Below are 12,414 nucleotides of genomic sequence, written 5' to 3'. Positions count from 1 at the left end.
ATATTTTCAACTGGCTAAAAAACCCCAAATTGATGAAAATACAAGACAAACTTCATTCTTGGCATTTTATAAATGATCTTGAAGACCTTAGTTGAGAGTATTACCTGCCTCATTTTTTATTTTGCTCATAGATGGGTTCTGACTTCAATTAATATTTACTTATCCCACGTGCTCTGCTTCAGAGATATAGATCCTAATAAGGTTTAACCTCACTTTATAACCTCAGTTTTGCACCTTCATGCCTCACTGTTTACTGTGTGAGAGAATGAAAGATGGACATTTTTAGATTCTACTGTATAAGTATTTGTTCAGTATCCACTATGCACACAAAGCAATTTCACTGGATATAGTAGGGATATACAATATATATCATAGTCTCTAATTTTCAATCTGATGTGGACTCAAAAAGTATTTTCATGAAACAAAGTCACAGGAAGGTACATAACCAATAAAGACATGGGAAGTAAAATCTATAGGACCTGGAACTGTTTCCTCTCAGACACACACCTGACCTTCTATTGTGTGCTCTGTATTGCTGGGCTGTAAGCCTGCAAATTATATTTCGCTTAACTCCTCTGCCAGCTATCTGCCAATTATGTTCTGCCAATGAGAGGCACTGCTGGGTGATCAGAGGGCAAGAAGAAGGAAGAACCGTTTTTGGTTCAGGTTCAGACAACTGATGAAAGTGCTGGCAGTTGGGGCAGCAAGTAATGATTTCAGAAGCCTTAATGGCAGTGGCACCAATCCTAGCTTCTCTGACTTCAAAGCCCACGATCTCAATCACTAATGTCCTTTGAATCTACTGTCTTAATTTCCCTTTATACTATCTGTTAATATGGCCATATGCCTTTTGTTTCAGCATACTACCCACATTAAACCCAGAAGTGTTCAGAAAGGGCAAAAATAATTCTGACTAACTTACCTGTATCTTCCAAATTTTAGTGAGCTCATCTAAAGATAATTTACTGCCCAAGAGTTCAATAATTCCTTTTATACGATCACAGTATTGTGCTTGGTCTATGTTGCCTAATAGAAGAAACAGCAGAGAGGAAGAGATGGTGAACACTGACTCTCTAAATGTATTTCTATTTCAATGCAATAGTTAATTTGCTATATATAATTTAAAGTCTAATACACTGAAAGCAATAATTCTGTTCCTTTTTATATAAAAATATATTATTTATAACTCTGTATTAGGCAATTAAAAATATTTTTAAAGCAACTTACCTTCCAATGCAATTGACAGAACTGAGTTCTCAACCAGCCAATCTAATAATCTGTCTGTATCTATTGCATTCTTCACAGATTTGGATAAAGTGCTATCTTCTATTAGTTTGGTTACCTAAAAAGACAGGATTATTATGACTGAATTGAATGTAAATATTCATAATCAAAATCTTCACATACACAATCTGCTATTTTTATGGTGCCACAATGTGGTATTATAATTAGCCAAAACATATATCAAAGGTCAGTTAACAGAAGTTGACTACTATTCGTGATGTTTCTTTAAAAAGAACATGGACCCAAGTTCTTACAGTTCTCATTCCCTGGGCCATTGCTGACTAGAGCAGTAAGAAATATCTGAGCCAAACTTCCATCAGGGCACTTCCTCCAAAATTTGCACTTGGGATCACAGAAAAAGTGTCAGTCCCTCTCTGGTAATGGGAACTGCAGGATGTGCAACTCGGGAGCTAGCAATGGCTATGATCTCTCCCATATTAAAGATGCCACTCTGCAGGCAGAGAGAGATTGAGGCCAACACGCTCAGAAAATCAGAGGCAAGACTTCCACAGAGGCTCTGCAGTGTCATGCCTCAAATTTGAGTTGCTCCTATTGCCTGTCCATTGTCTGGCTATTCAGTCCTTCCTTTATGTGAAATAGTATAGCTTCCTTCCAACAAATTCCCTTTTTGGCCTAAGATGGTTCAAGAAGAGTTTATTTCACCTACAGGTAAGAATCCTAATTAATACAAAACTGAAGGAAAAAGAACTGGAATTATGACTGAACTGTATTGGCTTTACTTCTCACCAAAACCATCTATGCTATTTGTATAGATCTGATGTAAAATTTAGGAAGTCCCAGGAAAGTCTTTCCATCATTTTGCTTAGAACATCACAGTTGCAGTCATTTTGTTTTTGCCCCAACCCCAGTTGGAATATTTGGTTTAAGGAAACCCATATCTGAAATAATATAACAAGAATTGGTCCCTTAGGGTAAAACATAAATCCCAAACTGCATATTCCAAAGGATTACTTTCTAGGAAATTTCACAAAAACGCTAAATATTTCAAATATTTCAGATAATTAATTTTGAATGTAATGCACATAAAAAGATAGCTTATGTTTTGTATACCATTATAGCCCCAAACAGTTGAACTTTATTACAACTGGATGTTTTCCACATATAAAACATCAGTACTTTTATGTATGCTTAGTACTGATAATCACAAGTTCTGGCAGAACTTAAAGTATATGCTTTAAATCTTCTAGGAACAAATGCAAAACTTACTTCTTTGAGGGAGTTCATTTTGGCACTAAAATGTGGTGATTTCAGCATGCGCAGCAGGATGTCTAGTCGCAGGTCGTCCACAACTGTCACCAGATCCGGTTGGAAGCGCATGCAAAGTAACTTAATAGCAGACAAGAGCTCGGGGATGCTAACCAATCTCTTTTAATTAAAGAAGAAAAAAAGAAAGGAACTATAAAAACATTTTGATCCTAATTTTCTCAACACACAAAGGAATATAAGGTAAGAAATATAGGACATTTTCAATAACCATAGTCTGGTGGTATTTGATGGTCTATATGGCCTACTATTATTTTGCTTCTAAACCAGTGTTAGCATGTGTGAGCAGCAAAGGAAAGGGCAGGGTCCTATGAGAAATTCAAGGTAGACAATGTTGAATTTAAATGCTAAAACTGCTTTAAAAACTTTGGAGAAACTTTTAATACTGCATTATTTAAAAGTTTCTCCAATTCTATAGCTATTGTAATAGCATCAAAATCAACACGTTATAAAATTCTGAATGGTATCACTTACTAAGAACCCCATGTTCATTCTATTAACCGAATGCTTTCAGAGAAAGCATTTTTAGGTTAGGGATCATAAAATTAATTTGATATGAATTGTACACCCACGTGAGTAGAATCTAATGAACAGTGGTATGTGAATCTTGCCCCAAGTCCTGGCTCTGCTTCTGTGGATTAACTGGCACTGGGGCCTACTTGGCTGGAGATGGCACTTACCTTGTCTTTCAGGTCCTTCTCCTCCACACTCCGCACATCCTGGATTGTAGTAAGGATAACTGGGTCTAGCATAGGCTGCAAAAAAAAGGCACTACAGTGAGTAAGCACTCCTGAATTTGTCCCCAAAACAGAAGAGGACAGATTTCTTCATTCACATTTCACAAAGAAAAGTGTGCAATGAAAAGATCTAGTACCAGATCTGCAACTAACTAGCTAATACCACCCCAAGTAAACTCTTACCGACTCTGTGTCTCAGCTTCTTTACACGTAATATGCATGCAATGTCTGTCATTACTATCTTATAGGGGTGATTTTGAAGAGTAACTGAAGACACATAGAGTAACTTTTAAAACATTAAGAATGAGTACTTATTAGCTTTTTAATAAAGTAAATATTTTTCATTTAATTAAAAAAATGAAAATAGTCATAAACCATGCAAAATACGTTGTCATAAGCATTACTTCTGTTCGCTGTATGACACTCATACCAACACACTGCTCCAGACTGGCAGCACAATCAGATAGCTAACTCTAAATAGCATGTGAGAAGTGGTAAAATACTAGCTAGATCTAAATTACCACTTCAACCTCAATAAATAATTTTAAAATTTAGAAACAGCAGGTAAGGAGAGGAGATAGACAATATTTGGCTATCAAAGCCATGAACACATTAGCAATGAATTAAAATGACACCAGGCAATTATCTAGATAGAATTTTTCATTTATACTCATGCCAACTGTACGATAAGGACTGAGGAATGTTATAGTAAGAGACAAGGCATACTGCCTGTGCCGGTTTGAATGTATTATGTCCTCCAAAACGCTATTATCTTTGATGTAATCTTGTGTGGGCCCCCCGTATCAGTGTTAATTAGACTGTAATTCTTTGAGTGTTTCCATGGAGATGCGACCCACCCAACTGTGGGTGATGACTATGATTGGATAATTTCCATGGAGGTGTGGCCACACCCATTCAGCATGGGCCTTGATTAGTTTACTGGAGCAGTATAAGCTCAGACAGAAGGAGCAAGCTTGCCACAGCCAAGAGGGACACTCTGAAGAATGCCCAGGAGCTGAGAGAGGAGCTTCAGCTTACTGAGACATTTTGGAGACGGCCTTGGAAAGCAGACTTTTGCTTCAGAGAAGCTAAGAGAGGACAAACACCGCAAGAGCAACTAAAAGTGACGTTTTTGAGGAGCTGCAGCCTAGAGAGGAACGTCCTGGGAGAAAGCCATTTTGAAACCAGAACTTGGAGCAGACGCCGGCCACGCACCTTCCCACCTAACAGAGGTTTTCCGTACGCCATTGGCCACCTTCCAGTGAAGGTACCCAATTGTTGATGTGTTACCTTGGACACTTTATGGCCTTAAGACTGTAACTGTGTAACCAAATAAACCCCCTTTTATAAAAGCCAATCCATTTCTGGTGTTTTGCATTCTGGCAGCATTAGCAAACTAGAACACTGTCCTTTTTGGCAACGTGCCAGGTCCTGTTTACTCTTCACAACTCTGAGATAGATATTATTATCAATATCATTTTACAGATGAGGCATGGAGGTTAAATAAGTCATCAAAAGCCACATAAATAACAAGTGGTGGAGACATTGTTAACTTATGTCAAGTAACATGTACCAGGGCAGGAATTTATTGCTGAATGAATAACTTTTAAAACATTAAGAATGAGTATTTATTAGCTTTTTAATAAATAAATATTTTTCATTTAATTAAAAAAATGAATACAGGCATAAACCATGCAAAATACGTTGTCATATGCACTACTTCTGTTTGCTATATGAATAAGGCCTATAGATGTTTGGAATGATTGATATAATTAAAACAAAGATGAAATTAAACATGCTTTGGATGGAAAGTCGTAGACTTCCTACCCTTTTCAAAGTAAAATGTGCTTATAAATAAAACATGTAATTTCTAAAGAATTTTAATATTAATTGCCAGCTAGAATACATATGCTGAAATTCCTTCCAGTAAACAATGCATTGGTAAAGAGCATGCATTTAAAATCCAATCCTGATCCAGATTATTTAAAAGCCTTATTAGCTAAATCACCCTGCTTCTTTATGCCTTAGTGTTTCAGCTACAAAACTAATGATTACAATTATATGTGTAATAAACTGAAAGAACACTAGATGTTTCTAAAGAGTTAATACAAATAATGAAGAAATACATAAACAGCAATCTTATTTCACTTAAAAATCAATCAAGCAGTATTACCCTGACATCTAAAGAAAGCATTTAACATTTAGAAATAGCAGAAATTTCCAGAATCTACTAAAAAATCATTTGTCCCTTGTTAAAATGGCCCCAAATAAATTTGACTTGGAAAGAAGAAATAGTGCATACAAAAAGATTACCCCCAAAGGACACTATGCTTTCAAGACCATTCATGGTAATTAAAAAAAAAAAAAATCCCCGTAAAAGTTACATGTTTCACAGACTAATTTATAAAGAAAATAATAAATGGAGTTATTTCAATAAAATATTTTATTCAGCAACCCTTGAAATTCAAATGAAAAGGAAATGAGAAAGTATAACAGGCCTTTAGTATCAGAAAACTGCACACTCATAGCTTTGGCTATTCCACCACCTGTTGACTTACAATTCTGCAGGGGCAGGAAATCACAGATGTGCTGTGAAGGTGTTATTTAGAAGTGAGTGACTTAGCTGGTAAGAGAGCCTAGATAATTGCTCAACACTGCTCTAATTTAATAAATAATGGCACCGAGCCCTTAAATAATCCTGAGAATAAAGCAGTAATATAGGCCCATTCTACAGATAAGGAAACAAAGAAATATATGCTATCATACAGAAATCGTTTTTGATAATATAATCTGAAGGTAAATAGACTTCTTAAATGTCAGAGGTCTCCTATACTTTAAATTACTTATCATTCTATGATTATTTTCTGGTAATACTTTTTATATAATAAAGCTAATCTATTTACCCTTGATTAGGTGCAATTCTGAACAACCTGATAAAACAACAATTACTAGTGTCTATACATCTTGGATCACCTGAAGTAAATGTAAAATGGCCTAATTTTACCTGTACTACTGAGGAGTTGAGGTACTCTGCACACACTCCTAAGGGCTGCAGCAACGCTGAGACTGCCTGGAAAGAGACACAGTGAATGCCAGAAATAAATGTGAGAAGGTTTTATTCCTTCCAACATTAAATAAACCCATTTTCATATATCAGAGAAAAATTTAAGTAGTGGTTTGATCAAGTCATAACTGAATGACTAGACAAACTATACTCTCAGATAGGAAGAACTGATAAAGATGTCAATTTGTTAAAATTATTATAGAATTTTAAAGTAATCTAAATCAGAATATGGTATAGAACTTCTTTGGAGGACTGGATAAAATGATCCTACAGTTTATACCATAGAATACCTAAAAAAAAAAAAAAAAAAAAAAATTGAAAAAGGAAAGGTTAAGGAAGGAGTGAAAACATTTAACATAAAACATATAAGTCTAATGTGAAGAAAATTATAAAACTGTATTAAAGTACATAAAAGACATGAATCAGTGGAGAGATGACATGTTCCCAAATGGAAAGAAACAGTATTGCAGAAATGTCAATTCTCCACATACCGACCTATAAATTTAATGCAATTCCAATCATGATCTCAGGGGAATTTTCTGCAGGGGAACCTGGCATGGTGACTACATTCAAAAGAGTAAAACTATGAGCACAACCAAGAAAATTTTAGAAAAGAATGATATTGGGCAGATATTGCACTACTAACAATCAAAACAGTGTAGCTATAATACTGAAATGGACCAAAGAATGAACAAATGATCGAATGAATAAACTGAATAGAAATACAGGAACAAATCCGTATACATATTGGACTTTAACATACGCTAAAGCCAGCAAATCAAAATAGTAGAGAAAAGATGAATTATTTAATAAAAGATCTTAAAACAATTGGCCATCGATTTGGAAGAAAATAAAACTGGATCCCTATCTTATACAATACGTAAAAATAAACTCTAAATGGATTCGAAAGCTAAGTTTTAAAAAATAAACTATAAAAGAAAAGACTATTTTTATAAACTGTTGGTGAGGAAACATTTCCTAAGCAGGTTAGAAAACTTTTAGGCCATTAAAGGAAAGTCTGACTACATAAAAATTTGGAACTTTTGTACAATGAACGACATCATCAATAAAAATTAAAAGGGAAGCAACAAACTAGAAGAAAATATTTACAAACAAAACAAGACAGATGTGATATTATGTTTAATATAAAAAGGATTTCTAAAAATTAATAAGACAGACAATCCAAAATAGACATCTGAGTTATGTAGGATAAGTCACAGAAGAAATACAAACAACAATAATCATGTTGAAAAAATGCTGAAATTCACAGGAAATCAGAGTATGGCAATACAAATAATACAACACCATATTCTATTCATCAGGTTGCAAAATTAAAGTTTGAAAATATCCAGCACTAACAAGAATATCTGGAAATGGGTTTGTGGTAGTACATATTGGTACAATATTTTTGGAAAGATATTTAGCACTATCAATTAAAACATATGTAGTCTTTAACCCAGAAATACATTTTCTAGGAGTCTATCCTTCAGAAATAGTGGCAGACGTACATAAAGATATATGTCAAAGGAATAGCAAAAACTTAGAAACAATCCAATATCAATTAATAGGTGATTGCATCATGGTACCTCATTTGCAGAACACATTTAAAAGACTGATAGTACTGACCTGGAAGGATGTCCGTGATATAAATGAAAATATGCTATTAAGTATAGCTTGATTACACTGTAGTTTTAAAGAGAGAAAAACCGAGAGAGAGAGAGAGAGAGACAGAGAGAGAGAGAGAGAGAGAAAACATATATAGATATATTTTACATAAATTTAGGAAAGATAAAAAAAGGCTGTGCATTAAATGGCTAATTACCTTGGTGACATGGGAGTGTGTGGGTATGGGTGGCACAGGGAGAGGCAACTTCCATTTGTTACAGGCATTTTTAACTGGTAGGACTGTAAGCGATATTTTTTCCCAGTATTTTTCAAATTCAAAAATATGTGACTTGCACTTAGTCTTATAACATGGCCTAAATGTATTCAGGGACATGGCCACCTTCTTAAGTGGTCAGAAATCATGCACAATTGTGAAATTTAAATTATATTTATTTGCTAAAAGTAGATTCTCAATTCTTGGACTCTCTTTCTCTTATGCTTAAGTTTTACCATCTCCTCAACCAATTCAAACAATGTAATTTCACATCAACTGCAACAACAACCCAGTTATTTTGAAAAGCAGTTTGACCTAAGGGAAAAATCGTGGAGGAATTTTTAACCACAGGATATTTGATAATAATGAGGGCAAGCCCAGATTCCTATATTCCTATGTATCTATTCTCAGCCAATTTTCATCCAAGTAGGGCAGAAATTTTGGGCTGCTCTGTATTTTTTTTTTTTTTTTTTTTTAATAAATTAACTTTGCAGTAAATCAGTGAGTGGTTTAGCATTTTTAAAAAATGAAATGAATTTCTGATATACGTCCAGTGACCTATACAATCAGTTCCTCAGAAACAAGCAAGCTGAATAAAACCCTGTATCTGAATAAGTTTTTGCTGTGCTTTGGTTTGTAAATCACCATATATTATCTTACAGGTCAATATAGTCATTTCTAACACACTTTATCCATTTGATGGGGATCAAAATGACAGCCCAACAGCCTTTAATATGGTTAATACTTTCAGGGAAAGAAGAAGAGGCAGTCTGATCAGTGTCTGTAGAAGTGCTTATGGCAGACATCTGACCTTAAAGGATGAACAGTGGGTGGCAAGAGTCAGTCAGTCTATTTCCATACCATTGGTCTCTCTCCTTGATCACTGTTATTTCCCCCAACCAAAGAGATATCACGGGAGTTGATTAGTCATGGTTCCATAGAAATAACTACTACTGCAAGCACAATTTGTTATCACTTAGATACATTATTTTACCATGTCTTTTACTTCACCGAACAAATTGCAGCAGCTAGCATGGTGTCTCGTATGTGGCAAATAATAACCAATAGTTTTTAAGTGAATTAACTAATTTTAATTAACTAGAGAACAGAATAAAGTGTTCTCAGTTACAAACAGTGAGCAATCTATGAAAAAGAGATTTATTCCTGTAAACACAAGGTTAAATTTTTTGAGAAAATTAAGTTGACATGAAAATATAATAGCATTGCACCTCAGGGTTGATTCTAAGCCCTTTGTTATCTTTAACTTTCTGTTATGCCAAAAAGCTTACTAAACAGCCTTGCTGAAATAAGATAAGTTTATCTGTGCCTGATACTATGAAATGAATTGTAACTTATATAACCATTTAACTGGGTCATAAAATTGTTTTGTACATGTATACTTGCCACATGGCAACTGTCCTGAAGCAGTAAGATAATTTCTTATAACTCTCAGAAATTAAGAAACAAATGCCAGAGGCAAAGAAAATCAATGAGATTAAAAAAACCAAACACCCTATACTGAGATTTAGTTATGATGCGGCTACCAGAACCATGAGATCTGCTCCTGTAAAGAGTTAACTTATAATTTAATATCTAATTTAATGAGTTCAGATCATGTCCCCTAGGCTGGATAAAAATCCAAATAAAGTGAACTCCTACACAGGGCATATACAATGGTTTAACTTACCCCAAGTTCTATATCTTCGGAATGGAGCTTGGCTTGGATTGCTGCAAATCCACCTAATTCTCCGAACTGAGAACAAAAAAAGTACAAATTAATTTTAAAATGTCATACATTAATGATTTAGGCAAGCAACTAAGGCTTATACTCTACTTTATCACTATGCTCTACTATAATTGGTCTCTTAGGAATCATCATGAAGATAATTGCTAATTCTCCTGTAGTACACTGCAGGAGATATGCTAAGTCCTAAGGCTGATGTTCATCTGTACATATAGCACATACAGAAGAGGGAAGAAACTATAAAACCTATTTCCTTACAACAGAATTCTAATTATTTCTCCGTAGCTGTTATTTACTTAAAACACCAAACTCTGGGAAATCTCATTAGAAAATGGAAAACATATCACATTGACCATATTAATATAAGTTGTATACCTTATTTACCAAATCCACAACCCATCCATGAGGTTCCTATGAGAAAAGAAAATAGAAATTGAGATGGATATATAAAAACTTGTTCATTAACCCTTATATTTCTTTTTATCCTAAATGAAAGGTCGGAGAAAAAAATATTAAAATTTGAAAAATATTTTTGAAAGGTTTATTCAAGTGTTTCTCAACATGAGTCTTTGATATTACTGTACATTATTTTTGGATCTCTGAGTCTGTATTTTGGTGGAATTGCCACAATATAGACATTTATGGATTTTGGGGTAGCTGAGATCAGTTGTTTAACTTCTCTAAGGTACAGGATAACTTGAATTAAGTTTCTAAAGAAAGGTGTCTTTTAGAATTAAGAATTTATTAACCTAAAAAGTAGTAAATCAGGAAAAGAGAGATTAAAATTTAGTCTTAGCTCTATCATTAATAAATATCCCCGAGCAAACCCTTTCTTTTCTCCTTTTCTTCCTTTCCTGAGCATTTACTGCTTTAGGGTCTGGATACTGCTCTAGGGCCTAGATATAGAACATGACTAAGAGGAGGTATGCTACCTGCTTTCATGGAGCTCATATTCTAGTAGTGTCAACAACAACAACAACAAAAAAACAAGTAAACCAACACATACATAAAATAATTCTAATTGTGATGAGTCCTATGAAAAGAAAACCAAAAAGTCCTCCAATGGGAACAGAAGTATTTTGCATGGGGTGGTGGTCATGGAAGAGGTGGTCTTTAAGCTGCAACCTAAAGGATGAGACAGATTTAGCTATTCAAAGAACAGCCCAGGCAGAGAGGTTGGAATAGTGAAGGTCCTGTAGAGAAGAAGGCAGAAAAGAGCCTACCTTGTTTGAAGAACTGAGAGAAAATTCTCCCAGCTGGAACATGGTGAGAGAAAATTCTCCCAGCTGGAACATGGTGAGTGGGGAAAAGTGGCATAGATGAGGTTGCAGAGAGAGGTCAGATCATGCAGAAATTTGTAGACTGTGTTTAGAAGGAAAGTAACAAAAGTGTTTTTTAACAAGAGTGATACATTTTATGTTTTAAGAAAAGTACTTTTGCAGTTATGTGGAGAATGGAATGGAATGGAAGAGAGAATGTAAAATAGAGACACCAGTTAGAAGAGCAGTACTAGATAAGATATGATGGTGTTTGGAGTAGGATGGTAGTAGAAGAGAAACACTAACTGGAGATATACTTGAGATTAAATCAAAAGTCTTATTTATGGTTGGGTTATAGAGAATAAGAACAAGAGATGAATCATGGCTGACTTCTAGGTTTTTGGCTTGAGCAACTAGGTAGGTGGTGATGCTGTTTACAGAAAAGGAGAAGGCAGGCAAAATGAAGTTCCGTTTTAGACACATTAAGTTTGAGATGTCTGTGTGGATACCAAGAGGAGACAGATGGATCGTCAAGTCTGGTGTGCTCAGAGAAGAGGTCTGGGCTACTGAGATACCAACTGAAGAGCCATTAGCATAAAGATGGCATTTAAATCCATGAGAATGGAAGATATTTCTTAAAGAAAGTATAGTAAAAAAGAGAGGAAGGCCCAGGATCAAAGCTGGATAGAAAGGAGTCAGCAAAGAAGACTGAGAAGTGGCTTAGAAACTAGGCAGAAAAGCAAGACTGTAGTGTCCCAAAAGCCAAGGAGGAAATGGCTTCAAGGAGGGATCAAGTGAATGTGACCAATTCTACTGACAGGGTCAAGAGACTTTTCCTTTGGACTTGGTAACATGGAGGTTGTTGGCACCCTAATGAGAGCAATTTCAGTCAAGTGATGGCATAAGGAAGCAGAATGGAATGCCCTAAAGAGTTAATGGAGACTTCAGTGTAGTTACCCTAAACATCTTCCTAAAAATACACAGTTGCATAAAACATTAAAAAACAAAACAAACTAACAAACAAAAAAACAAAAACTTTTAAAACAGACAGCTGAGTTGGCAACAAGATTCTCAGAAATATAAAACAAAGAGTGCAAGAATCCTGTGAGGTAAGTAGACTGTGAGACTACTTACAGGCATCTGTGGAACCCCAGAGACCTTGA

General features: G+C 35.0%; 1 protein-coding gene across 3 annotated transcripts in view; it reads right to left on the bottom strand.

Annotated features, from left to right (window-relative positions):
• USP24 (ubiquitin specific peptidase 24) overlaps positions 1–12,414 on the bottom strand; it is a 153,859-nt gene that overhangs the window by 84,797 nt on the left and 56,648 nt on the right. For all 3 annotated transcript variants that reach the window (XM_037827113.1, XM_037827114.1, XM_037827115.1), the window contains exons 6-12: positions 10,368–10,403; positions 9,936–10,001; positions 6,310–6,375; positions 3,249–3,323; positions 2,512–2,670; positions 1,228–1,342; positions 923–1,026 (exon numbers count right to left, since the gene is read on the bottom strand). In XM_037827113.1, coding sequence (XP_037683041.1) covers positions 923–1,026; positions 1,228–1,342; positions 2,512–2,670; positions 3,249–3,323; positions 6,310–6,375; positions 9,936–10,001; positions 10,368–10,403 — 621 coding nt within the window. The remainder of the gene's footprint in view (positions 1–922; positions 1,027–1,227; positions 1,343–2,511; positions 2,671–3,248; positions 3,324–6,309; positions 6,376–9,935; positions 10,002–10,367; positions 10,404–12,414) is intronic.

The sequence above is a fragment of the Choloepus didactylus genome, chromosome 2 (genome assembly GCF_015220235.1).
Source record: "Choloepus didactylus isolate mChoDid1 chromosome 2, mChoDid1.pri, whole genome shotgun sequence".
NCBI classification, from domain to species: Eukaryota; Metazoa; Chordata; class Mammalia; order Pilosa; family Megalonychidae; genus Choloepus; species Choloepus didactylus.
The sequence above is the reverse complement of the archived record's forward strand: the minus strand, read 5'-3'. Positions and strand labels throughout refer to the sequence as shown.